Below are 26,319 nucleotides of genomic sequence, written 5' to 3'. Positions count from 1 at the left end.
TCAGGATCATTCAGATCATGGTATTTCTGATTTCTATATATGGATGTGAAAGTTGGACAGTGAAAAACTTATTTGAAATGTGGTGTTGGAGGAGAGCTTTGTAGATACTATGGACTGCAAAAAAGACAAATAATTGGGTGTTAGAACAAATCAAACCAGAACTATCACTAAAAACTAAAATGATGAAACTGAGGTTATCCTACTTTGGACACATAATGAGAAGACATGATTCATTAGAAAAGACAATAATGCTAGGAAAAACAGAAGGGAGTAGAAAAAGAGGAAGACCAAGCAAGAGATGGATTGATTCCATAAAGGAAGCCACAAACCTGGACTTACAAGATCTGAACAGGGTGGTGTACAACAGATGCTAATGGAGGCCACTGATTCATAGGGTCGCTATAAATCATAATTGACTTGAAGGCACATAACACACATACACATGAGAGTGAGAAAGACAAATTAAACATTATGGGTTTTAAGTAAAGAGATTTAAAATAAGGCAGCAGATATATTTCAATAATCTGTGATGCAGCTACATTTTTTACGTATGATGAATAGATCTTGATACCACATCTCACAAAGCATACTGTAGAAATATGTGGGTAGAAAGAAGTTCATAAAAATTTTAATTATGTGAATTTGAGTTCTCTTTCACACATATCACCAACGTGAAGATCACAACTATGCTCAGCCTTTTTTGGTGGAAAGGCAGGGTACACAGGAACAAATAAATTGGGCAGGGGGGGAAGAGTGCCAGTGGTGCAGTTAGGTTAATTTAGAGCTGGAGTTTGGACCCTTACTGAAGCCCCCACCCCCCACCCTTTACATTATTCTGCTTGTTCTGCTGAGTGGGACCTTGGATTTCCCTCTAAAAACCTTCCTAATGTCTCCACAGGCAATTGCATAGGTCTTTCCTGCCTGATTGACCCCAGCCATGTAGTTTGCCTTCTTTGAACATGTACCTCAGCCATATGGATGTTGCTCATATCACATGGACTTAGGAACATGAAGTGAGCCTGAGTCATCCAGTAAAATTGTTGGCAGTAGGTACTATAGAAAAGTATGCCACATTAACAAGACATCTGATAAAGTTATAGAACAGAGTTTAAGGGAAATGATTAGAACAGCTGTAGTCATAAATTACAGCCTCGCAGGGGCAGTCTGATTAACAGATGCATGGGACAAACATCAGGGGATTGTTATTTCTGTCATACCTTGCTGGTGAGCTTCCCATGATAACTGGCTGGCCATTTTGAAGAAAATGAGAGTTGGACTAGAGATGAACCTTTGGTCTTATCAAGGACAAATTTTTTTTATATATATATTTGCCTGAGATAAATTCAATGATAGGATGAGGATTACTAGAAAGTTTAAGGCCCCTCCAGATGTCCTTTTTATTGTTCATTCATGATGGTATCCAGGTGGTGATACACAATCCTGCTTTCAATCCTCTTTGTGCCTACAGAAGTTTTTGAGCATCACATTGCTTCATTTCCAGTGTACTTCCTGAATGAGTGCATATCCTGAAGCTTGATGCTGAAATCCTGTAACTTTTCCAAACACAAATGTTTTGGGTCTGTTTGTTTGTTGTTTTGTCCCACTTTTGTTGCGCTAGAGTGCAAGAGTGCCCCAGATGACAATAAGGTGGTAACGTTACTTAAAAGATTTTTGAAATATTAGGTGGATTTTAAAATGCATTTAAATAAAATGAAAATAAAACATTGGTGAAGTATTGCAGAATGACAAAGTGGAATGATGTGTGGACAATCCAGTATAAATTCACCACTCATGCATTATTAATTGTGACAAAAAGTTATTATCGAATATATCTGTAAAAATACCAGTCTGAAGGAGTCCTTAGACATAATAATGTAATAATACATTATAATAATAATGACATAAGAAGAATCCTGCTGGATCAGACCAAATGTCAATCTAGCCCAGCACTCTGTTTCTCACAGTGGCCAACCAGATGTCTCTGGCAAGTCTATAAGCAGGACATAATAGGATAAGAAGAAAGAAGCAGTGGGAATACTGAATAATTACCAAATGTGAAGCAATAACAAGTGGAAATATATAATTTGAATTCAAGCCCTGTGTTTACAGATCTCCGTAGCTTCACCAGCATAATGGCAGTCATGGGAACTACTGGCTTTGTATTACTAGTTTAGGCACTTAGCCTGTCTTCCAATGAGGCAATTTGCATGTGAAAAATAATGTGCATTGTCATAAACCACGTTTCAGATTTTAAATAACTAAATTCTTACATGCTCTAAACTAAGGCTCAGTGAAAGGTTGTCAGCCGAGCTAGAATGGAGATCTGCTTGGGTTCAACCACTACTTGTACATAGGTTTATAATTAATGGCCAACACTCCAGCAGACAGCAAACATTCACTAGCTGTCAGGCCCATGGATCTATGCTAGCGAAATGTAATTTTAATTTATTGCTACTGGTTTATATTGTCAGTAGTTACCAAACAGCTACGTAGCGTTCTACACAGAGGTGGTGCATATTATTCAGTAAGAAGACTGACTAATTCAAAGTCTAATTCGTATATCCTGGAGTGCAGGAACTAGAAAAAAAAAGGCTTCCCCACACGGTCCTCAAGATCCCACAAGTTCCCCAAGGCAATGGTAATATAAGCAAAAATTGATAAGGAGGTCTCCCTAGGCATGGGTTTCTTTCCATGCTGGGACCCTCTATAATGTCATCCCTATCCACACTGGAAAGCAGGAAAAACCTTTTAGTGATACCCATCCTGCAGGAGGTAATTCAAGCCTATTTTTTCTTTAAAAACATTTGGGTAAATTCTTGAAGACTATAACAGTGTATCAGAGCAACTGCGATTAACAACACACACTCTTTGCTGATTTTAATGGACCTGGATTAGTCCCAATGTTTGGAAGAGAGTCGAACCAAATATTTACTCATGCTTGTTTGTCAGGAAAGACAAAAATATGTGGAATCTGGGCCTCTCATAGACCAGTTCAAATAGAGCTTTGAAACTAGTGTCTACATGAGATAAAGGATGAGCAATGTACTCTTATTTGCACCAGGCATAGTTTAAGCATTTACTGACTTATAGAGTTGGTATTTTCAAATATATATTCATATTTACAGCTTGCCAACATTTTTAAATGAAATGAACAGCTGTGATTTTAAATGTCAAGACTGAAGAGATATAGTTTTATTGAAAAATTCTCAATTAATTTGGTCTTAAGAGCTCTTTTTTCTGCAGTATTGTAACTGATGCTCATTTTAGCATTTAATGTCAACCATTCAATGTCAACAAAATGGCAATGAAAATGAATTTACTCCACCTATAAATCCTGAATTAGTAGATGCCTGTCTTTTTCTTGCCTGATGCCCTGCCCTGACAGCCCTGGATCGCTCTGGATCACCCAACATACACCAATCCAGTCAGCCTAACTTGACCAATACCCAGATCCCCCAGAATCAGCCCGATCAGCCAAATCTAGTGCATAACCCTAATTTCTAGGCTTGCTTTAAATTTGGAATGGAACTGATATGATGAAGCCTAACAAAATCTTGGCTTTTTAGTCTGCAAAGGAAAGTGCCTTTTACCAACTCCACCAGCTGAGATTAAGACCCATTCTTCTCAAAGAGAGACTACTGCATCCGAGTTAGGATTTCAAAACTTTACAAGGGTGGGCTGAAGGTAGATTATGGTATACAAGCAAATGTCTTGGGGATTTATAGATTGGTAAGGACTTCTGATTAACAAATGGTTTTTATTTTTCTAAATTAGGCTGTTAGAATCTTGGATCCACAGTAACTCAAATGTAGATCTGTACTTATATATGTACATCATACTAGTGTATGACTATTAGGGTGCAACTAGTAATTGGTTGTGCCTACAAATCATCATTTTGAATTGGGCTCCATTCCGCCACTATGCTGCATCTGACTCCAGCTGGATGATCTTAGTTTTCTAGTTTAGATATATATATAAAAAAGTAAATGTCAGTCCGAGCCTGCCTTAATAGGTTGCCTTCTCCATGATGAAAGTGGGCAAGAGCAACTCCTGTTTGGGTTCTTTTGTTTGTATTCCAGAAGGAAGATAGAGTTCGGGTCCTCCAGCTAGCCAGGCTTGCCTACCTTTACCTGTGCTGTTATTTACCTAACCTTTACCTGTGCTGTTATTTACCATTGTAAACTGATATGCTCGGGGAAGCTTATCTTCCCTTCCTTCATCTTCTTTTTCAACTGTCTGAGGACAGAGGAGACATCTTTGTCTTTGCTCTCTCTCCTGAGCCATGAGGGCAATACCCATGTCTGGGCATTGCGCCTCCAGCTGACTTAGAACTAGGTATGCCTTTCCTATCTCCTATGTATTTCTATAAAGTAAGTAGCTTTTCTTATTTTACTAAGTCTTAAGTTTCGGTGATCTAAATGCAGGGTAAAAGTCTGCTACTTAGGTAAATACACACACTGGCACACATGCAGCTCAGATGCTGAGGATCTCTGCATATATACAAATTTCCGTAACAGAGGGTTATGCCGCCCCAGTAGGCTAAGTTGAATTGTGAGTTTTGGCTGAAAGCTAAAAAGGCTAGTAATGTGTGTGATTTACAAAGAGATTAAATGGAGACTTTAGGTTAGAGAAAGAAAAGCAGAACAAAAGATAGGAAACCATCAACACTTAAAACAAACATCCCAAGTCTGGAGAAGGATAACTATGCAATCTGGAGTCTTCGAATGATGGTACTTTTGGAAGGGGAGAATCTGCATGGAGTCCTACCTGATCCTGAACCCTCAACAGTGGATGAAGCAGCGACTTCCGGGAAGGGTTGCTTTGCCTGTGCTGCCTCTGAGACGAGCTCTTGTCTCAGAAGAAGCTTTTTCAGCTTTAAAATCAGTCACAACGCTCTTTTTGACTGATAAAGATTTTCTCCCGGTCAGGGAGAAACGTAGAGATTAACCACAAAGCCTGTTTTTGTGGGGAGTTCTGGATTTCATTTATTTATGAGAGAAGGTTCAAACTGCAATGCCGGACGGACTTTCATCATGCTCTTGCTGATTACAGCGACACGTTTATCTTTTCTTTAAAGAAAAATGGACTTCAACAGGCAGATAAGCATCCTTCTTTCTATTTTCTTTTTTTACTTGGTTTAAATTGGTGTAGTAAAAAAGAGATTTGTCAATGAATCAGCTGTGAAGAACTTCTAGGTGAGTTTATGGCTTTTCTCTTTCACTAACGAAATTAAGGAGGAAAGAAATCGAAAAAGCTTATCTTTGTTTTTATCGCAAAAAGCTGTCCTGGAGGTGCATTCTAAAGATACCAACGGAAGAGGGATTTCTATTTCGAGGAGGGGGAACAAAAACTTTTTTTTTGGTCTATTTCATTTTGACAAATCTGCTTATTCACGACGCCACTAATTGTTTTCATGTTGGGAACTAAGTTTGTTTTTGTATTCCTGAATACATAGAGATAAGGCAGGCTGTATTGTCTACACTGATATAAGCAAGCCTGGAACATTAACCCAATTGTGGCTGAAATAATTTTTGTTTCTGTGGTTTTAAGAAAGACAACCAGGAAAGTGATTGAGACCATGGAAGAAATTATGTTTCAGAAAATAATGGGTGAGATTGAGATAACGAAACAAACCCTGAGACAGGGTAGACAGGAGATGAAAATTGAATTTAACAAAATGATGCAGGAGCTTAAAGAAACAATGGATTTTGTGAGAGAGGAGTTTGATGGGATAGGGAAGCTACAAGCCCTGGAGATTGGAACAAATGTGAAATTGGAAAAAGATTTGGAGTTTATGGATGTTAGAAATAAAGTTTACTGTTTGGAATTCAACGTTGTCTCTGAAGAAATTAATGAAGATTTTGGTGGTAAAGTTATCAATGTCTTGGATAATTTTCTGGACTGGAATGATGTGATGGAGCTTGACATAGAAAAAATCTATGGAGTTGGCTACAGATATGTGACAGTGGAGAAACTCTTAAGAAATGAGCCAGTGCATTTTGTAAAAAAGAAGAACAGAGATATGACTTTGCAGCAATATTTCAGCAACATATTCAGAATTCTTGACTGGAATGATGTGATGGGGCTTGACATAGAAAAAAGTTATGGAATTAACTACAAATATGTGACAGAGCAGAGATGCACCCAGAGCAGAGATGTGACTTTACAACAATATTTCAACAACATATTCAGAATTGATGGCAAGGACATATTTGTGATTGGGGAAATTCCCATCAGACTCTTGTTATATGACTATGGCTATGACAGCAAGATCATCATGGGATACTGATAATGGATGAATAGATACTGAAACCACTGGATTTAACAGGACTATTGAAGATGGAAGATGGAATTAATATTGATAATGGAAGAATGGTTATGGAAATTATTGGACTTAACAGATTTGACGAGATGGATTAATTGATCTGTTTACTTGGACTATGGCTATGACAACAAGATTATTATGGGATACTGATAACGGAAGAATGGCTACTGAAATTACTGGACTTAACAGGATTATTGAAGATGGAAGATGGAATTAATATAGATAATGGAAGAATGGCTATTGAAATTATTGGGCCTAACAGATTTGAATTAGATGGATTAAGCGATATGTTTATTTGGAGAAAAATTGAAAGATATATCTCTCAAGGAATTGAAACCTCTCTTGGACTTTTTGTGGAAAGAATAAAATAATGTTTATGAGATTTGATGATTAATTAAGATAACTACTGGAGGAAAGTGATTTTATAATATAATTTTAGAGATAGGATTGTTATATATTGTAGACCTATAACTGATCTGCGACAAATCGGAAGTCAACATTTTATTTTATTGTTTGGTTTTGTTTTGTTTTGTTTCTTGTCTTTGAAAATTTGAATAAAAATTAATGATAAAAAAAAAACAGTGGATGAAGCAGCCACTGCAACCTGGAAGCATAAGCATGCTAAAGTGAATTCTCTTCTTATTTCTGCTTTATCAGATGAGGCACTAAATGTTTGCATTGGATGTAGAAATGTGAAGGAAATATGGAAAAAGCTTGAAGAAGTGTATCAGAGAAGATCTAAAAATCATGTGATGTTTCTCTATAAGTTGCTGTACATGCTGAAACAGTCTAGCACTCTAGATCTGAATACACATCTGGACAGATTTACAAGTCTGCTCCGAGAGTTAGAAAGCTATGGGAGGACATTGGACCAAGATTTACAAAAAGTAATACTCCTGGCCTCTCTAAATCAACACCATTATATAACTGCTTGCATACTATAACAGACAGATGAGAACCTGGATCAGATTATGTCATATCTGAAAAATCAGGACTGTGAAGACAGACAGGAACAAGCTCTGTCTGAAAACACAAATTTTACTGTGGGCACAAACAGCAATCAAAGGCAGGATAGAGAGAAGAGTCATACAGCCTCTAAGCCACAGCAGGGCACTGAAAAACAAAGGATAAATTAATTCAAATGCAAATCTCCTAATCACCTTCAAAGAGAATTGTCCTGGAAGGGACAGAGGAGAAAGAGTTGATTTTAAACAAAGGCAGGCTGAAAGAAAAACACATGGCCAGACTAAAGTGAAGCATTACAGTTACCATGTATCTGATGGAAAGAATGGTGATTAATAAAACCAGATTTTTAATCGATAGTGCCCATATAATAAATGCCCATATAGTAAATGATAAAAATTTGATTAAGAATTTTAGACAGCATACACAGAATGTAATGACTGGATCAGGAGATGTGTTCTATTCTCAAGGAATAGGCACAGTGCAGCTACACCACAAAACGCCAGAGGGTGTTTTGCAAATGCCAGAGGGCACCAGAGAGCTTAAACCGAAAAAATGCCTATTTGTTCCAGCATTTAGAGATAATTTAATAAGTGCCACTAAAATAATGGAGCTTTAAGGTGAATTCTTTTTAAGTGGCAACGTTTGCCAAGTTTTAGATCAAAGAGAAGTGTGTTGTACTGCAAAACTGAAAAATGGACTTTTGCATTTGGAATATTTTGAAACTATACATGCAAATACAGCCAAAGAAACCTGTGATTCTGGATGTGTCCATGTTTGGCATAGAAGAATGGGATATGCCAGCTTAGCCAGAATCAGTGCTCTCAAGAAGGAAAATTTGGCTAGAGGCATTAAAATTGGGCAGTGTAAATCCACAGAAAAATGTCAATGTTGTATAAAGACAAAAAGTGTGAAACGAAAATTTCCTAAGAAAAGTGAAAACAACAAAACCTCTAGAATTAATTCACACAGACCTTTGTGGACCCATGAGAACACCATCACAGGGCGCAAATTTATACATGTTCGCTTTCATAGATAATTATTCAATGTATACTAAATGTACCTGCTGAGAGAGAAAAGTCAAGCACTTCAAAAATGGAAGAACCATGTCAGAATTGTGTACAACCATTTTGGCAGAAAGCTACAGATTATAAGATCTGAAAATGGAGGAGAATTTGTGTCCAGGACTATGCCAAATTTTCTACATAAGGAAGGCACAGAGCACCAGACTACTGTTGTTTGTACCCCAGAAAAAATAAGGTTGTGGAACACATGAACTGGACTCTTCAACAGACGATTCATTCCTTGTTGGAAGATGCCACAGAAGTACTGGGAGGAAGCAGCAGTTACTGCCACCTATCTGCAGAACCGACCTCAGGCAGCTGCAACCAACAAAACACCTTTTGAGCTATGGCATGATCAGACACCAAGCGTGTCTCACCTTCGTATATTCGTCTGCAAGGCCTTTGTACACATCCCAAAACAAAAGAGGTCAAAATCTGACAACACTTCCAAGGAAGAAATATCCATTGGATATTCTTAACACAGAAGGGATACTGAGTCATAGATCCGAAAACTGGCAAAGTTGGAGTATACAGAGCTGTCCACTTTGATGAAGGAAAATGTGCACACCAACCAGGTGTGCCACACCAGACAGATGACAGCAAAATGGAAGAAGGAACGGAGACCATGTCCAAGTGCCTGGAATCCGTGAGTGGATGGATGGGAAGGAACAGGCTGAAGCTAAATCCTGACAAGACCGAGGTACTGCTTGTGGGAGACAGGGGTAGGCTGGGTTCTGTTGACCTGAGGTTTAATGGGGTACAATTGCCCCTGAAGGACCAGGTCCACAGCCTGGGGGTTGTTCTTGATTCCAGGCTGTCCATGGAGGCTCAGATTTCGGCAGTGAGCCGGGCAGCCTGGTACCAACTACACCTCATACGCAGGCTGCAACCCTACCTTCCTGTTCATCAGCTCCCACTGGTAGTACATGCCCTGGTCACCTCTCGATTAGACTACTGCAATGCGCTCTACGTAGGGTTACCCTTGAAAACGGTCCAGAAACTTCAACTGGTACAGAATGCGGCGGCTCGTTTACTTACAAACAGCCGTCGCCGTGATCATATTACACCAGTATTATTTAATCTACACTGGCTTCCAGTAGTTTTCCGGGCCCAATTCAAGGTGTTGGTGTTAACCTTTAAATCCCTATATGGTTTCGGCCCGGTTTATCTGAAGGAGCACCTCCAGCGTCACCAACTATGCCGCCCGACAAGATCTGCCACGCAGGGCCTTCTCTCAATCCCACCAACAAAAGTAGTTAGGTTGGTGGGGACTAGAGAGAGGGCTTTTTCGGTGGCGGCCCCCACTCTCTGGAATTCCCTCCCGTTCGATCTTCGACATGCCCCTTCCCTGGATACCTTCCGCCGAGCATTAAAAACTTGGCTGTTTGGTCAGGCCTTTGAGACTATCGGGATGGGCTAATTATATACTCAATCCCCGCTGCTATGTATTACAATTGCTGCTATTCTGTCACTGATGATTATTTGTATTTTATTGTATTTATTGTATTTACTGTATTTTGTATTTTATTGAATTTAATATGTACGCCGCCTAGAGTGGCTTCGGCCAGATAGGCGGCCTAAAAATTAAATTATTATTATTATTCCACCACAGAAGGGATCACAGTAGTACATCAGCAGAGGAAGACGAAGAGTCTGAGCCAGAAGGGGCAGCCGAAGTGCCAGCACCCAGACACTCTGGACACACCAACAAAGATGTACCACCAGAAAGATTTGCTTACCTCATGAGAGATGAACTTCCAGAGCCAGAGACCTGGAAAGAGATTGAAGCGTTACCCAAAGCTGAAGCTGAGAGGTGGAGGCAGCTAGCCAAGAAAGAGCTGGAATCTCTACACAAAAATAAAACATGGACACTGACCAAGCTTCCTCAAGGAAGAAAAGCTGTAGGCTGCAAGAGGAAATTCAAGAAAAAAATAGATGCTGAAGGAAAAGTTGAGATACAAGACAAGCCATCAGAAAACGTCTGTATATCAGCAGTTACCAGGCCAGATGTGGCGATAGCAGTGGGATACACGTGCACAAAAACCAGCTCACCAACCAAAAAGGACTGGGAAGCAATCAAAAGAGTGGTGAGATATTTGAAGGGTACTGCAGCCATGAAACTGAAGTTAGCAGCTACCCAAGATCCCAAACTAGTGGGATATGTAGATGCTGATTGGGCTGAAGACACTACAGATCAAAAATCCATCAGTGGATCTTGTACATCTTCTACTATGGAGATTCTGTGATCAGCTGTGCAAGTAAGAAACAAGAGACTGTAGCACTCTCTTCCATAGAAGCAGAGTATGTGTCAGCTTCTGAAGCAAGCAGACGGTTGACATGGCTGAACTGTTAAAAGATTTAGGCATCTCTATACCTGGACCTGTTGTGATGCATGAAGACAACCAAGGATGCATCAGACTCATGGAGTCAGAAGGGGTGAGTTCATGAACCAAGCACATAAACATGAAGCACCATTTCATTAGAGTTACATACTGCAGAGGACTACTCAAGATGGAGTATTGTCTAACGGAATACATGGCTGCAGACGCTCTGATGAAGGCGTTGGGCAAAGTCAGATACTGAAAGCTGAGAGACAAGATGAACCTTGTGGGCTAAACCAAACACTCATTGAGAAGGGGTGTTGGAAGTGGGACAAGAGCAACTCCTGTTTGGGTTTGTTTGTATTCCAGCAGGAGAATAAGAGTTAGGGTCCTCCAGCTGGCTAGGCTTGCCTAGCTTTACCTGTGCTGTTCTCTAACTTCCTTCCATTGTAAACTGATATGCTCAGGGAAGCTTATCTGCCCCTCCTTCCTTCGTTGTCTTCTTCAACTGTCCGAGGAGAGAGGAGACATCTTTATCTTTGCTCTCTCTCCTGAGCCATGAAGGCAGTACCCAAGTCTGGGCATTACACCTCCAACTGACTTAGAACTAGGTATGCCTTTCCTATCTCCTATATATTTCTATAAAGTAAGTAGCTTTTCTTATTTTAAGTGTCATGATCTAAATACAGGGTAAAAGCCTGCTACTTAGGTAAATACACACAATGGCACACACGCAGCTCAGTCGCTCAGGATCTCTGCATACATACAAATTTCCATAACACTCCACCGGTCCCGCTATGCTCTTTTAGACTTTCCAATGCCTTCTAGCTTATTCTAGCCGATACACGTTTAGGAAGCAACAGTACAGATCAGGGGGTATGTACCAGTGATGGTCCTCTTGTCCACTAGAAACACTTCCTATAATAAACTGAAAAGGGTGCAGAAAAAGCATTTTCTTTATGAGGCAAGGATAAAATACATGAAGCTTTTTAGTTTAGAAAAAAATTCACTACAGGTATTGGGGACGGGAAGGAAAGAATGATACATGATGCATAGAGAATCCACACACACACACTCCCATATAAGAACGTAGAGTTACCCAGTGAAAGTAGTAGGCAGTAGATGCAGGAGAAAAAGAAGCATTTCTTCAAATGGCGTCCAATTAACTTGCAGTGAGGCCTAATAGTGTAAAATGTGATTTATACACATTCATGGCAAGGTTTATAAACAGCTATTAGCTACGATAGCTAATTGATTCCAAAGTATGTTCTCACTGCACATCAGTTGCTTGGTTTCAACAGCAGAGGGTTACTATCTTTACCCCCCCCCCAAAAAATGTCACCTCCCTGGATGCACCTTATTGCCACAAGGGGATGCAGGGGGCAGGACGTACAGAGGATGCTGGAATAAATGGACTCTTTGTCAGAGTAGTACAACTTTTCTATAGCTTATTTTGGCGGACGTTAGGTGACCTGAGCTATGCTTTTAAAGGGGTTTGTAATTTTAGTTAAGTATTGTAGTCTGATTATATATTGAGTACGATTCTGTAGCAAACTCTGCATCCACTTGATAGTGGTTCCATCCAGCCCACATTTAGCTAGATTACTAATCAGAATATCATGAGGCACTTTGTCAAAAGCTTTGCTGAAGTTGAGATATATTATGTCCACAGCATTTCCACAGTACCAGAGAGGTTACCTGATCAAAAACTGAGATTAGTCTAGCAGGATTTGTTCTTGATAAATCCATGTTGGCTTCCAGTAATCACTGCTTTGTTTTCAAGTGCTTACGAATTGACCACTTTATAATCTGCTCTAGAATTTTCCCAGGTTTTGATGTCAGGCTGACTGGTCTGTAGTTCCCAGGTTCTTCCTTTTTGCCATTTTTGAAGATAGGGACATCAGCCCTCCTGCAGTCATCTGGCACTTCACCCATTCTCCATGATTTCGCAAAGATAATAAGACAGTGGTTCTGAGAGTTCTTCAGCTGTTCTTTCAATATTTAGTGTGGCAGCACCTACCTTGTGGAATTCCATATGTTATCTTTTCAGAGCCTTCCTCTTTCAACAAGCCTTTTAAATTGAGACCTTATCCCAGTCTGCATCTGTGTTGGAATTGCTTTTTAATGTTTTTAACCCTTTTTTTAAAGGGTTTTTAAGCTTTTTAAAAAATGTCTTCAAAGTTTTTAAAAAATGTTTTTAAAGATGTTTTGTTTTAATGTATTTTAAAGTCTGCTTTTATGGTGTTTTAACTTGTTTTTAGTGCTTTTGTTTGCCACCCTGGGCTCCTGCTGGGAGGAAGGGCGGGATATAAATCAAATAATAAATATTCTAGGATGCAGTTCATTGGGCCCTGCTGATTTGAACTCGTTCAAAGTTATTAGATATTCCTTGACCGTTTTGTCTATCAATCTCAATCTGCAATCCTGTCCCTTCAACTTCATGTTTCTCAGAAGGGTCTCTCTTTTGGGAGAAGACTGAGCCAAAGTAGGAATTGAGCACTTCTGCCTTTTCTTTGTCATCTATTATCATTTTTGCCATCCTCAGAGTAGCTGCATCATTTATTTTCTTGTGTCTTTTACTATGGATTTACCCGAAGAGAGCTTTTTTGTTGCTTTTAGCATCCCTTGCTAACCTAACCCCAGCTCATTCTCAGCTTTAGCCTTCCTCACACCATCTCTGCAATTCCATGCTACCTGTCTGTATTCTTCTGTTGTGGCTTGGCTTGGCCTTCCTTCCACTTCCCCTATGTGTTATTTTTTTATTTTGGGGTCATCTCTAAGCTTTTTGTGAAGTCACACTGGCTTCTTCTGCCGTCTTCCCCATTTTTTCCTTCTTGGAATTGTTTGCCGTTGTGCTCTTAGAATTTCCTTTTTTAGAAACTCCCACCCACCTTGGATTCTTTTTCTCATTAGGGCCACTTGCCATGTAAGCTTACTTATCTTTGTTCTGAGTTTATTAAAATTTGCTTTCCTGACATCTGGGGTACGTGAATGGCTACTCTCAAGCTTTTGCTTCCTTTAAAATCAAGAACTCAAATATAACATGGTTACTTTCCTCCAGAATTCCCATAATTTACACTTCATCCACTAAGTTTTTAAGATTCTATTGGTTAGAATCAAGTCAAGGATAGTATAAAGGATTATTAACCCATGAGGTAGTAAAATGAGAAATACATATAGTGTGCAATTTTGTAATAGTAAGATTGGACACTTCGATGTGTGACACAGAAAAACTGCATCATTCCAAGACTTCCCACTATCCGTCCTATGGAAGAGGATATCTGATGAAGTGTTGGTGAGCTGTTTATTTTAATAACGCATTGCTCCACACACTAACCTCTGAAGCTTTCCTAATCTACAAGCCTAGAATCATGAATCCCAGACCCATTTTGTATAACAGAACAATGGAAGAGGCCCATCTTTATCCTTTTATCTTTAAGTGTGCATGGACTAAGCCTAACACACATCGACCAACTGCAGATGATAACCCATCTAGTCTGAGAAAGAAGAGACTGACAAAACAATGGTTGATTCATCCTTAGCAGAACAGTGGAATTAAACCTTTGTATATTTATAAGAACAAAAATACAGAATTATTTTAAAGCAGCAAATTAATACACATAAACACATAATGTATAAAACTCTTCATTGTCAGCCTTGATTCTATAATATGATCAAAGAAAAACCTGTTTAAACGATTTAGTCATGCTAAATCTTATGAGATGTCCTACTAGATTGGAGAATCACACTTTGTCATTACTTTTCAACATAAATACTTTATCTGTTTTCATAGGCTTGAGTTCAATAAACCATGCATGGAACAGTGAATGGACAATGAGCTTTTCCTCTCTCCAACCAAAAGAACTGCTTTTGAACATGTAGGGGCTTGTCAGAAAGGTATGCAATATGGTATAGGGAGCCAGACAACCCTCATGTGCAAGTGGAAGGCACTTTGGATCCTCCTAGCCATAGTCTTTCACCATCTGAAACAAGTGTCTTCCAGAAAAGGTGTTGAATCAGCTGTGTATTTATGCAGATACACCAAACTATTTGTCTCAAATACTGTATCTTATCTTGAGCTGTTCAATGGTAGAATCTTTCAATCCCAATTGTTCCAAATGACCAAATAACGAATGAACGGCTATAAGAAAAGAGATATTAGTACATTTCTTAAGTCTTTTTAGCAGCTTTTATATATTCTGACTCAGACTGCCTAGCAAGGGGCTGGTGAAGAGAATTGCAGGGCTGTACCAGCTCGAAAGGCTTCAATAAGTCACTGATCAACTGCAGGCTAACAGAGAGAAGAGTAGAGAGAGACAGAAAGTAGAAGATGTGCACTTGTATCTTTAAGCATCTTCCTTTGTTGCTTTTTATTACATTTCTGTCCTTCTCTTTCCTCCTCTGTCTACAACAGGACTCTCTTTCCTCCTCAGACAGAAACAAGAAAGAGAGATGATGAAGGAAGAAATACACCGATATGAAAGAGACAGTGAGAAGCATCTCAGTCTGTATAACTTTTTTTGGTTTTCCCTAAGAGGCTATTTTTTAGATGTCCCTGGGGTAGGTATAATATGCCCAAAGAAATCAATGGAGAAATCAAGTATTTTTAATGTTGCTGGGACTGGGCACAAGAGCGTTTATCCCACTCCACAAAAGATAGCAGCAAGTAGAAGAGTTCTTTTTTCAAATCCTTCTTAGTGTTGTCCAGAGGTATTATTGCAGGTTGGGCAAAAACTTAGTAGCATACAAACGCTACAGTATTAACCACTCCCATGTTGCCAGCTGGGCTGAGAGAGTAATATACAACTCTTAGGTTCACTGGGTTTTTTTGGTGGGGGGGAGGGAGAGCCACAGCAGTTTACAGCAGCCCTGCAATTCAGTGTTAATATTGTAGGTCAAAGGTATCTGGTTTGGATTTCCAGTCAAAATCCCCAATATCTCTAGGTTTCAGCAAAGATAAATCTACTGCAATTGCCTCTCCAAAATCTCCTGTGAAGCAAAATTCAGCACTTGTGGTCCACTGAAGTCTGGTTACACTTTTAAAAGGTTCGAAATTAAAGAGAAAATTTTGCACATGAAGACAGACCCAAGAGTCTGCAGACAGAAAAATCTACACATTTTCCATTTTATACTAAGTGGATAGAAGCCACAAGAAGCCTGAGTTACCTAACTTTGGTTTTTTAATTTGGGGGCAGGAAGGGTGATGAAAAATATTCTTATTTTATCCCACAATAATGCTGGATAGAAATCTCATTTTAAAAAAAAGGAGAATGAAACAACACTTTAAGGGTTCTGCTCAGCACTCAAACTCTGTGCTCTCTTTCATGCTAATCTCTAAACCTACTAACTATGAGATTCCAATAGTGACCCACAATTGTATTTTACTTACTTTTTCTCTCTGAATCAGACATAAACATTACTGCCATATCAAATCTTTTTGATTCTGACAGTTTCTGCAGAATTTCTAAGATGAGTGAAGGCTTTTCTTTCCTATGAGAGGGATATATTAGCACATATCTATAAATAACTCATAGAATGCAATGGTAAAAATATACTTGCAAGAGAATATGTAAAATCAGTAAAGTAGTTAAATAATCTATACAAACTATAGAAAGCTACAAATAAAATATAAGATTGCTAATAATCTAAAAATCAGGTAAAATCCAGAAAAGCAACTTCATGAACTTATTAACTTCCAAAATGAGAATTATTTTATATAAAAGATCCTGGAACTGCTACCATTTAAGGTGCAACTATGATTTCATTTTGTTCAAAGTAGCATAGTAGCTGTCATTTTTGTGTAAGAAAAATTTCCCATGTTACAGACCATTTCATATCAGGTTTACATGATAATGGATGCATTATGTTTACTTGCCTCCCACCAACTTTATATTAAAATAATATTCATCTAGTCTTCGTTTCCTCATTCTTGAGGAACTTGATCTTATCTTGTTGACAGTCCTTCAACTCCCCCCTTCTCTGCGTGCAGCATAAGTACTCTACTAACAATAAAATCCCTCTTCCTCTTAAGCACAACATCAAAAATTCCAAGAGACACTGTTTATCATATAAGTTCAGTGGGAGTGGACTTGTTTTGATTATATATGACTCCAGGTCAATTCAGTTCTTGAAATCTCCATTAAAAAGTTCTTTTGAGGCAGATCAGGAGATTCTAGAATATTGTTTTCAACTACTGGTGTTATAGATAGCCAGCTGCCTAAGAACACATGAGCAAGCATGATGACAAAATTCCACCAACTTTGACTAGCCTTGGGAGACAGCCATTATTTATAGTGTCTACTGACCTTGCCTCTGCTAAGTTCTCTGGCACACACAGAGGACTTAATGGAGAGGAAGAATCTTGTATTGAACTTCACACTGTGCTTCAGAGACATTCTGAGTGTCTTCAAAACACAGAGATTGACACTAGTTCTCATTAATCTGAACTTGGACAAAAGGTGCCAACTTACTTTGTGCTGTGCTTCCCAAACATAGCACAGTCAATAATTATATGCTTCCTCTCCACCCATGTTACAAGATTTGAAAAAGGGATGGCTACATGTTGGATTGGAGCTGTTCCTTAGAGGTTCTGGATGCCTCTGAAGTGCAGTGTGGAGTCAGAAATGAGTGCAGAAACAATTGTCAAGGTGACCTTATATTTATGGCCCATTACATGGTGAGTCATCTCTGGGTTTTCATCCAAGTATCCTGAGAGACAAACAGCAAAGTGTTTCAGCACTTTTGCTGTTTTTTCCTTTCCCAAAATTGCTTAATAAACTATTGTATCTTTTACAGATTGTTCAAGCAGTATTAATTTCAGATACTGGCACATTGCTAGTATCAGGCACAACAAGCAGTCATTCTGCTTCCTGACTCCTAACAGAGCAGAGCAGAGCAAACCAGCTTTCAGAGAGCGAGTGAACAAGCAGAGTAAACAGGCAGAGCAAACAGGAGTTTGACAAAGGAGCTGTAGCGAGGAAAGGAAAAAGGCAAGAGGGCTCTGAAGCCGTGTGCTCTAAGCCATGTGCTCTGAAGGGCTCCATAGCAGCTTGATTGGAAGGGGTGTGGCCTGATACCTACTGGATTAAGGGCATGGCCTGAGAACTGCTGAGAGCAACAAGCAGCAGCTGTGTCTGCTGGGACTCTCATTCTGCTTCCTGACTCCTAGCAGAGCAGAGCAGAGCAGAGCAGAGGGAGCTGTCTCAGTTGATCTACAGGTGAGGACATATAAGCAAGCCAGCTTTCAGAGAGCGAGTGAACAGAAGTTTGACAAGGGAGGTCAAGGTGGAGGTCCATAAAAAAACCCAAAAAATTACTAATTCTCCTTGTACAGCGCACTGCTTACCAGTGGGACTCTCAAGTTTACCCTGAAGTAGGACAGGACAAAGCACAGGCCACTCCAAAACAAGTAATTACAAAGAAAGAAATGGTAGAAGAGAGAATGAATGGGAAGGATTCTCCAGTGGTTGTGACCTGCAAAGTGTGTGCCATGTTTGTTTTCTTGCCTGAGAACATCATGGCGTACACCTGCAACAAGTGCAAGCTCGTGGCACTGTTGGAAGAAAAGGTGAGAGGCCTGGAATGGCGGGTGGTCACACTGAAGACTGTAAGAGAAGATGAAGAGTTCTTAGACAGAACACTGGAACAACAGCAGCAAAGAGATGTGGAGGTGGAGGAGCAACAGCATGTGGTAGCAGAAGAGGACACTGTTTTGGAGAGGAATAACGAAGTGGAGGAAACTCTGTGGGAAAGGGTGACAGTTAGAAGCAGAAGAGCTAGAACCACTTTCAACCACTCGAGGAGGAGATTGGAGGACAGCCTGTGGAGGAAGAATTACAGGAGACCCCGTGCGACAATGAGCAAGAGACTGAAGCTCAATCAAGCAGGGACAATGAAACCACACCCCACAACAAGAAGAGAAGAGTTCTAGTAGTGGGAGACTCCCTACTGTGTGGGATCGAAACCCAAGTATGCCGAGAAGATCTGTGGACTCGCCAGGTATGCTGTCTACCAGGAGGACAGATTAGAGATGTGACGGAAGGTTGCCATCATTCATCAAGCCCAATGACAGGTATCCCTTTCTCCTCATCCATGTGGGAACAAATGACACTGCCAAATGGAGCTATGAAGAAATCACATCAGACTTTGAAGCTCTCGGAAGGAAACTTAAGGACTTTGGGGCCCAGATAGTTTTTTCATCCATCCTTCCAGTACTTAGAAGAGGAGTAGAAAGGGAAAGAAAAAAACTCTGTGTGAATGAATGGCTAAAAAGGTGGTGCAGAAGTGAGAGATTTGGATTCTGGGACCATGGGCTATGGTTCCTGGAAGATGGACTGCTGGCAAGTGATGGGTTGCATCTCACAAGGACTGGGAAGAATGTGTTTGGCCACAGCATGGAAAAGTTCATCAGAAGGGCTTTAAACTAAATCCTAAAGGGGAGGGAGATGTAAACTTGGTGGTAACGACTGATGAAGGCTTATGCACAGTAGCGGGACCAGACAGATCGGCTCTAATAGGGCCCAGTAACAGCCCTCAGAAAAATGTAGTAAGGAAGCCAAGCCATAAATCACATGGTCTTCGATGTCTCTATACTAATGCGCAGAGCATGGGAAACAAGCAGGATGAACTTGAACTCTTAATACAGGAGGGTAATTACAACTTGATAGGTATAACTGAAACTTGGTGGGATGACTCCCATGACTAGAATACAGCAACTGAAGGATACAACTTGTTCAAGAAGAACAGAAGGAATAAAAAGGGATGTGAAGTGCACTATATGTTAAAAATATATATCTCTGCATAGAAATACAGGAAGATGAACATGGTAGCTCCACCAAGAGTATCCGGATTAAAATTAATGGGGCAAGTAACAAAAGGAATGTGGTGCTTGGAGTCTACTACCGCCCACCCAATCAAGGAGAAGATGAGAATGTAACTTTTGAAAAGCAAATTGCCAATGTTTCGAGGAGGCATGATGTAGTAGTAATGGGGGATTTCAATTATCCCGATATCTGTTGGGAGACAAATTCTGCCAAACACGTCCCCTCCAAGAAATTTCTGACTTCTGTTGCAGATAACTTCCTCCTACAGAAAGGGGAGGAAGCAACCAGAGGATCAGCTATCCTGGACTTGATACTAATCAACAGAGATGATTTGGTAGATGAAGTGGTAGTTACGGGAACTCTGGGGGAAAGTGACCACACCATACTTGAATTCTTGATTTTAACAGAAGCAAAAGCTGAGAGTATCCATACACGCCCCCTGGACTTCAGGAAAGCCGATTTTAATAAACTCAGAATAATTGTAAGTACAGTTCCATGGCAAGCCACCCTAGTGAGAAAAGGAGTGGAAGATGGGTGGGAGTTTCTAAAAAAGGAAATACTAAAAGCGCAATGGCAAGCAATTCCAACAAAGAAAAAAGGGGGGAAACAGCAGAAGAAGCCAATGTGGCTTCACAAAAAGCTTAGAGATGACCTGAAAACAAAAAGGACACATACAGGAAGCGGAAAGAAGGTCAGGCCACAAAGGAAGAGTACAGGCAGGTATCACGGAATTGCCAGGATGGTGTCAAGAAGGCTAAAGCTGAGAATGAGCTGAGGCTAGCAAGGGATGCGAAGAGCAACAAAAAAGCTTTCTTTAGGTATGTCCATAGTAAAAGACAGAGAAAAGAAATGGTGGCACAGCTACTCAATGAGGATGGCAAAATGATAACAGATGACAAAGAAAAGGCAGAAGTGCTCAATTCCTACTTTGGCTCAGTCTTCTCCCAAAAAAGGGTCTATGACCCTCCCAGAAACATGAAGTAGATGGGGCAGGATAGGAACTTGAGATTGATAAACAGTCAAGCACTTTGAACAAGTTCAAATTGGCAGGGCCCAATAAACTGCATCCTAGAGTATTGAAGGAACTGGCTGAAGAACTCTCAGAACCACTGTCTATTATCTTTGCGAAATCGTGGAGGACTGATGAAGTGTCGGATAACTGGAGGAGAGCTAATGTTGTCCCTATCTTAAAAAAGGGCAAAAAGGAGGAACTGGCGAACTACAGACCAGTCAGCCTAACATCAATCCCTGGAAAAATTCTGGAACAGATTATAAAGCAGTCAATCTGTAAGCACCTTGAAAACAATGCAGTGATTACTAGGAGCCAAAATGGATTTATGAAGAACAAATCCTGCCAAACTAATCTCATCTCATTTTTGATCTGGTAACCTCCATTGTAGACTGTGGGAATGCTGTCGACTTATCTCCACTTCAGCAAAGCTTTTGATAAAGTGCCCCATGATATTCTGATTAGCAAGCTAGCTAAATGTGGGCTGGATGAAACAACTACTAGATGGATCCACAGTTGGCTCCAGAATCGTACTCAAAGAGTGCTTATCAATGGTTCCTTCTCAAACTGGGGGGAAGTAATGAGTGGGGTACCACAGGGCTTGGTCCTGGGCCCAGTGCTCTTCAACATTTTTATTAATTACTTGGATGAGGAGGTACAGAGCATGTTTATCAAATTTGCAGATGATACAAAATTGGGGGGCATCACTAATACTGTGGAAGACAGAAACAAAATTCAAAGGGACCTTGATAGGCTGGAGCATTGGGCTGAAAACAACAGAATGAAATTCAACAGAGATAAATGCAAAGTGCTACACTTAGGAAAAAGAAACCAAATGCACGGTTATAAGATGGGGGATATTTGGCTCAGCAGTACGACATGTGAGAAGGATCTTGGAATTGTCATTGATCACAAGCTGAATATGAGCCAACAGTGCGATGTGGCTGCAAAAAAGGCAAATGCTATATTAGGCTGCATTAACAGAAGTATAGGTTCCAAATCGCGTGTTCTAGTTCCCCTCTATTCAGCTCTGGTTAGGCCTCATCTTGAATACTGTGTCCAGTTCTGGTCTCCGCACTTCAAGAAGGATGCAGACAAACTGGAACAGGTTCAGAGGAGGGCAACAAGGATGATCAGGGGACTGGAAACAAAGCCCTATGAGGAGAGACTGAAAGAACTGGGCATGTTTAGCCTGGAGAAGAGAAGACTGAGGGGAGATATGATAGCACTCTTCAAGTACATGAAAGGTTGTCACATAGAGGAGGGCTGGGATCTCTTCTCAATCGTCCCAGACTGCAGGACACGGAATAATGGGTTCAAGTTGCAGGAAGCCAGATTTCGACTGGCCATCAGGAAAATCTTCCTACCTGTTAGAGCCATACGACAATGGAACCAATTATCTAGAGAGGTAGCGGGCTCTCCGACACTGGAGGCCTTCAAGAGGAAGCTGGACAGCCATCTGTCGGGAATGCTTTGATTTGGATTCCTGCATTGAGCAGGGGGTTGGACTCGATGGCCTTGTAGGCCCCTTCCAACTCTACTATTCTATGATTCTATGAAACATGCTCTTTAAAACAGGAAAGTTGCTTTTCAACCAGGGATTGCGACCAGCTGCTTGATAAACGGTCAATCTAAAAATCTATGAATTGAAAAACTTACCCAGTATAAAAATCATGTAGAATTTTCAGAATTTGGCTAAATACATCTGGATCCAAGGATTTTTGGAACAGATTAGGATAAAGTGAAGGATCAATTTGCTTTAGAAAACAAAACAAGAATATTTATTCACATGAAAAATAAAAGCAGATCTTAAACACCATCAGAATTAAACCCTTCAAATGTTTAAGTAGTTGTGAGGCTGCACAACCGCCACTACAGCTCTCCTCTCTTCCTACTAGAACAAAAAGATTCTGTGAGACTCCTCAGACTGGACTCCATGGAATTTCTAGACAGCTGCAACCTCTTCAGCTTCTGCTTGAGCTGGACACTTCCTGACTGGAACAGTAAGGCTGCTGAATATGTCCCTGAAGCGTTAATATGAACAATTACATTCTTTTAAAGTTATTATTAATGCATAATGCAAAAAAATAACCTAAAAGGAATTTAACCTATGAGTAAAATTGTACAGCTGGTAGAATTAAATTTAGCAGTAATCAAGAAGAATCTTACCTTCAAGTATGTGTATAACTGATCTGGGTAACATTTTAATTTTCTGAAATCTGATTCTAGCTGGAAAGAATTCACAGGAACTGGAGGTACAGGAAATGTAAATACAGGAAGAAGTGTTTGATTTTCTGTCTCAGCTTGTTTTTTCATAGTACAAGACTGAGGTGTAGGTGATGGTTTCTCTTGCACAGTATCTTTGCTGACAGGTCCAAAAACATTAAGACAGACAAGATGTTGAAGATTATCTAGCCTCTATTTTGAGACATGTTTTACAAAACACATTTATTTTTATTTATTCAAATCAAACCTTATTGATTATTATTTATTTATAAAAATATATGTATACCACTATTTTATTAAAAGCATCAAAGCAGTTTACAGCATGTTTAAAACCACCATCACAATTTTTTAAAAAAAACACATTGAAAATACAATAAAAACAAATTGTTGCGAATAAAACATGTTCTTAATTGCCTGCATAAGCCTAGCAAAACAGAAAGGTTTTCAGCAGGCACTTAAAAGTTAAAACAGAAGGCGCTTGCTGAATCTCTGTTGGCAGAGCATTCCAGAGACCTGGGCTAATGACACTGAAGGCTCAATTTCATGTCAATGTTAAATGAGCCTCGCCAACTCGGGGGAAGGCCAAAACTGCTCCTGCCAAGATCCTTCACCAAAATTGGTTCTAGAGTGACTTACACAATTAAGGATTGCAACAATAAAAACACATAATAAAAGCAACTGGCAGAAAAAACAAGAGCCATTAGCAAAAAAACCCTTTAAATTCCTAACGCTCAAATGCATAAATGAACAGAAAATGTTTTTTTGGCACCCGAAAAAAAAACATTAGGGCCAGTTGAGTCTCCCTAAGGAAGTTATTCCATAAAAAGGATGATCACAACTGAAAAGGCTTCTCTCTGGTTGTCATTTGTTTCAACTTTGACAAGGAGGGAATGGAGAATTTGGCCTTAGCTGTCAATCTGAGAGTCTAGACATGATACTACTGCTTCACATATTTGGTCCCAACCCATTTAGGATCTAAAACTCATTTAGGATCCTAGCACTCTGAATTAGGCTTGAAAGTGGACAGGCAACCAGTGTACTTCTTTTAATACTGGGGATATGTGTAACAAACATGCTATACCCGTTAAAATCCTACAATTTGTACCAACAGAAGCTTCCAGGGAATAGCAATCACATATTTAACACATTTACAGTAATTCAATTGGGGGGTTACCAGGGCAAAAATATCTGATTGTCCCTGTCCAGGAGAGGTTACAGCTGGCGAACCAAATGGGTGGGAAAATGGCCAGGATAAGGCACAAGAATCTTACAAAATGCTTGTACATCATCAATAATATGCATGGTTTTATACCATCAGTGATGCTTCACTGGATATTTTGTAAACATATCCTTTCCCAAAATTATCCCGGTAACAGGTTTCATAGAAAACTATGTAAGCTTGCATGTATCTTTTTCAAAGCCTAATCTCACAGACAATAATAATTAGTTTTAAAATACACGATTAAGACAATACACTGCAACAAGACTGCTTACGCATGACATATTTTAAATCAGCTTTCAATTTCTAAACGACTATGATGCTTTGAAAATTATGTAATTTTTTTTTATTATGAATATAAAAGTTCAGAACTATGGATTTACTAAAAAGTCAGTACAAAATGTTAGCGCACCAAATATGCATCTAAACTTTCAAGATCTACTGAATTTGTTGAAGAAACAAGTAGGAAGAAAACTTAAGAAATAACAAATCCTTATAGTCCTTAACACCAAAAAGGAATGTTCACAACTATAAAAGTAAAAGCTTTTCCTACAATTTCATAATGCAAAAAAAAAAGCATGTCAAATCCGTAAGCACTCTCAACACTGATTACCATGGAGCCATTTGCTCTCCTGTAATTTAGCTGTCATTTCATTTGGCTTATTTTCAAGGGCTGGAACTTTGCTACAGGAATAAATGTTTGCCAAAAGTATAGCACACAATGTTTTCTAGAAGTTCTAAAAGATATGGGAAAAAATTCTCAATCCTTTTATTTACTTGCATAACATATCAGATCTGGAAAAGTAACCTTGGTGTTTTTCTTTTAAAGTTCTTTTAAAAGGAAATATGTTATGTTAAGGGATCATGATTTTTATATTTAACTGTCCATTGAGCTAATCATCCCAACTTATATGTAACTAAAAAGGCTAACTGAAATCATTACCAAAATTACCAAATGCTTAATGTTACAATAAGGCCATTTTTCCCATTAGATGATGGCCCACTTCACACATCACAGTAAACTGTAGTTAACGGTTTATTGTGAAAATGACCACTATTGACTATAACTGTAATTTATTGTAATGTGAAAATGAGTATTTGCTTGAGTACAATGTCCAGTTCATATTTGATATAAAAATCAATATACTTACTCTGTGGTAACTGAATCACCTATTTCTTCTATTTTCAAGAGCTTTGCTTTGGGAGTATCAGTTGGAGAAGACAAATCATCCTTGCTTGGATTCTGTGCAGATGCTAAAGCACGTGTTGCTTCTACACTTGCAGAAACAGGCTGATTAGGCTCTACAGTGGGGGTAGTCAACAGATTTGCAGCCAGAATCTCATCACCCACCTCTTCAATGATTACTCTTCTCAAGGGTTTCTAAAAAGAACAAAACCATACAGTGAGTTAATTACAGCAGTTTCAACAGGCTGGTGAACAATGGCACACATTCCTGAAAAGTGCCTGTGTCCAGTCATAGCAAAATGCTCTATGGCATACTAAAGGCTAAGAGGTTTATTATGGCATAAAACTTTTGTAGGCAATCACGAAGGAAAACATTTATTTATTTTTATTTATTATTTGATTTATATCCCGCTCTTCCTCCCAGCAGGAGCCCAGGGCGGCAAACAGAAGTGCTAAAAACACTTTAAAACATCATAAAAACAGACCTTAAAATACATTAAAACAAAACAACGTTAAAAACATTTTTAAAAAAGCTTTAAAAACATCTTTAAAAAAGGGTTAAAAACATTATTAAAAAAACATTAACAAGCAATTCTAACACAGACACAAACTGGGATAGGTCTCAACTTAAAAGACTTGTTGAAAGAGGGAAGTCTTCAAAAGGTGCTGAAAAGATAGCAGAGATGGCGCCTGCCTAATATTCAAAGGGAGGGAATTCCACAGGGTAAGTGCCGCCACACTAAAGGTGTGTTTCCTATATTGTGCAGAACGAACCTCCTGATAAGATGGTGTCTGCAAGAGGCCCTCACCTGCACAGCGCAGTGATAGACTGCGCATATAAGGGGTAAGACGGTCTTTCAGGTATCCTGGTCCCAAGCTGTATAGGGCTTTGTACATCAAAGCTAGAACCCTGAACTTGGCCCGGTAGCAAATGGGCAGCCAGTGCAATTCTTTCAGCAGCGGGATGACATGTTGGCAATACCCTGCCCCAAAGAGCAGTTTCGCTGCTGCATTTTGCACCAGCTGCAGCTTCCAGACCAACCTCAAGGGCAGCCCCACATAGATAGCAATACAGTAATCCAGCCTGCAGGTTACAGCGTGGACAACAGTGGCCAGGCTATCCCAGTCCAGAAACGGCTGCAGCTGTCTTACCAGTCAAAGCTGGTAAAAGGCACTCCTAACCA

At 39.6% G+C, this 26,319-nt stretch overlaps 1 protein-coding gene across 5 annotated transcripts in view; it reads right to left on the bottom strand.

Annotated features, from left to right (window-relative positions):
• Positions 1-14,214: 14,214 nt before the first annotated feature.
• The window catches only part of RPAP3 (RNA polymerase II associated protein 3), a 30,785-nt gene continuing 18,680 nt past the window's right edge, over positions 14,215-26,319 (bottom strand). For all 5 annotated transcript variants that reach the window (XM_061639873.1, XM_061639878.1, XM_061639874.1 and 2 more), the window contains exons 13-17: positions 25,101-25,330; positions 22,674-22,869; positions 22,164-22,261; positions 16,063-16,163; positions 14,215-14,814 (exon numbers count right to left, since the gene is read on the bottom strand). In XM_061639873.1, coding sequence (XP_061495857.1) covers positions 14,729-14,814; positions 16,063-16,163; positions 22,164-22,261; positions 22,674-22,869; positions 25,101-25,330 — 711 coding nt within the window. In that variant the 3' untranslated portion in view covers positions 14,215-14,728. The remainder of the gene's footprint in view (positions 14,815-16,062; positions 16,164-22,163; positions 22,262-22,673; positions 22,870-25,100; positions 25,331-26,319) is intronic.

This window comes from Rhineura floridana, chromosome 8, assembly GCF_030035675.1.
Source record: "Rhineura floridana isolate rRhiFlo1 chromosome 8, rRhiFlo1.hap2, whole genome shotgun sequence".
NCBI classification, from domain to species: domain Eukaryota; kingdom Metazoa; phylum Chordata; class Lepidosauria; order Squamata; family Rhineuridae; genus Rhineura; species Rhineura floridana.
This window is presented reverse-complemented; position numbering and strand designations above follow the sequence as displayed.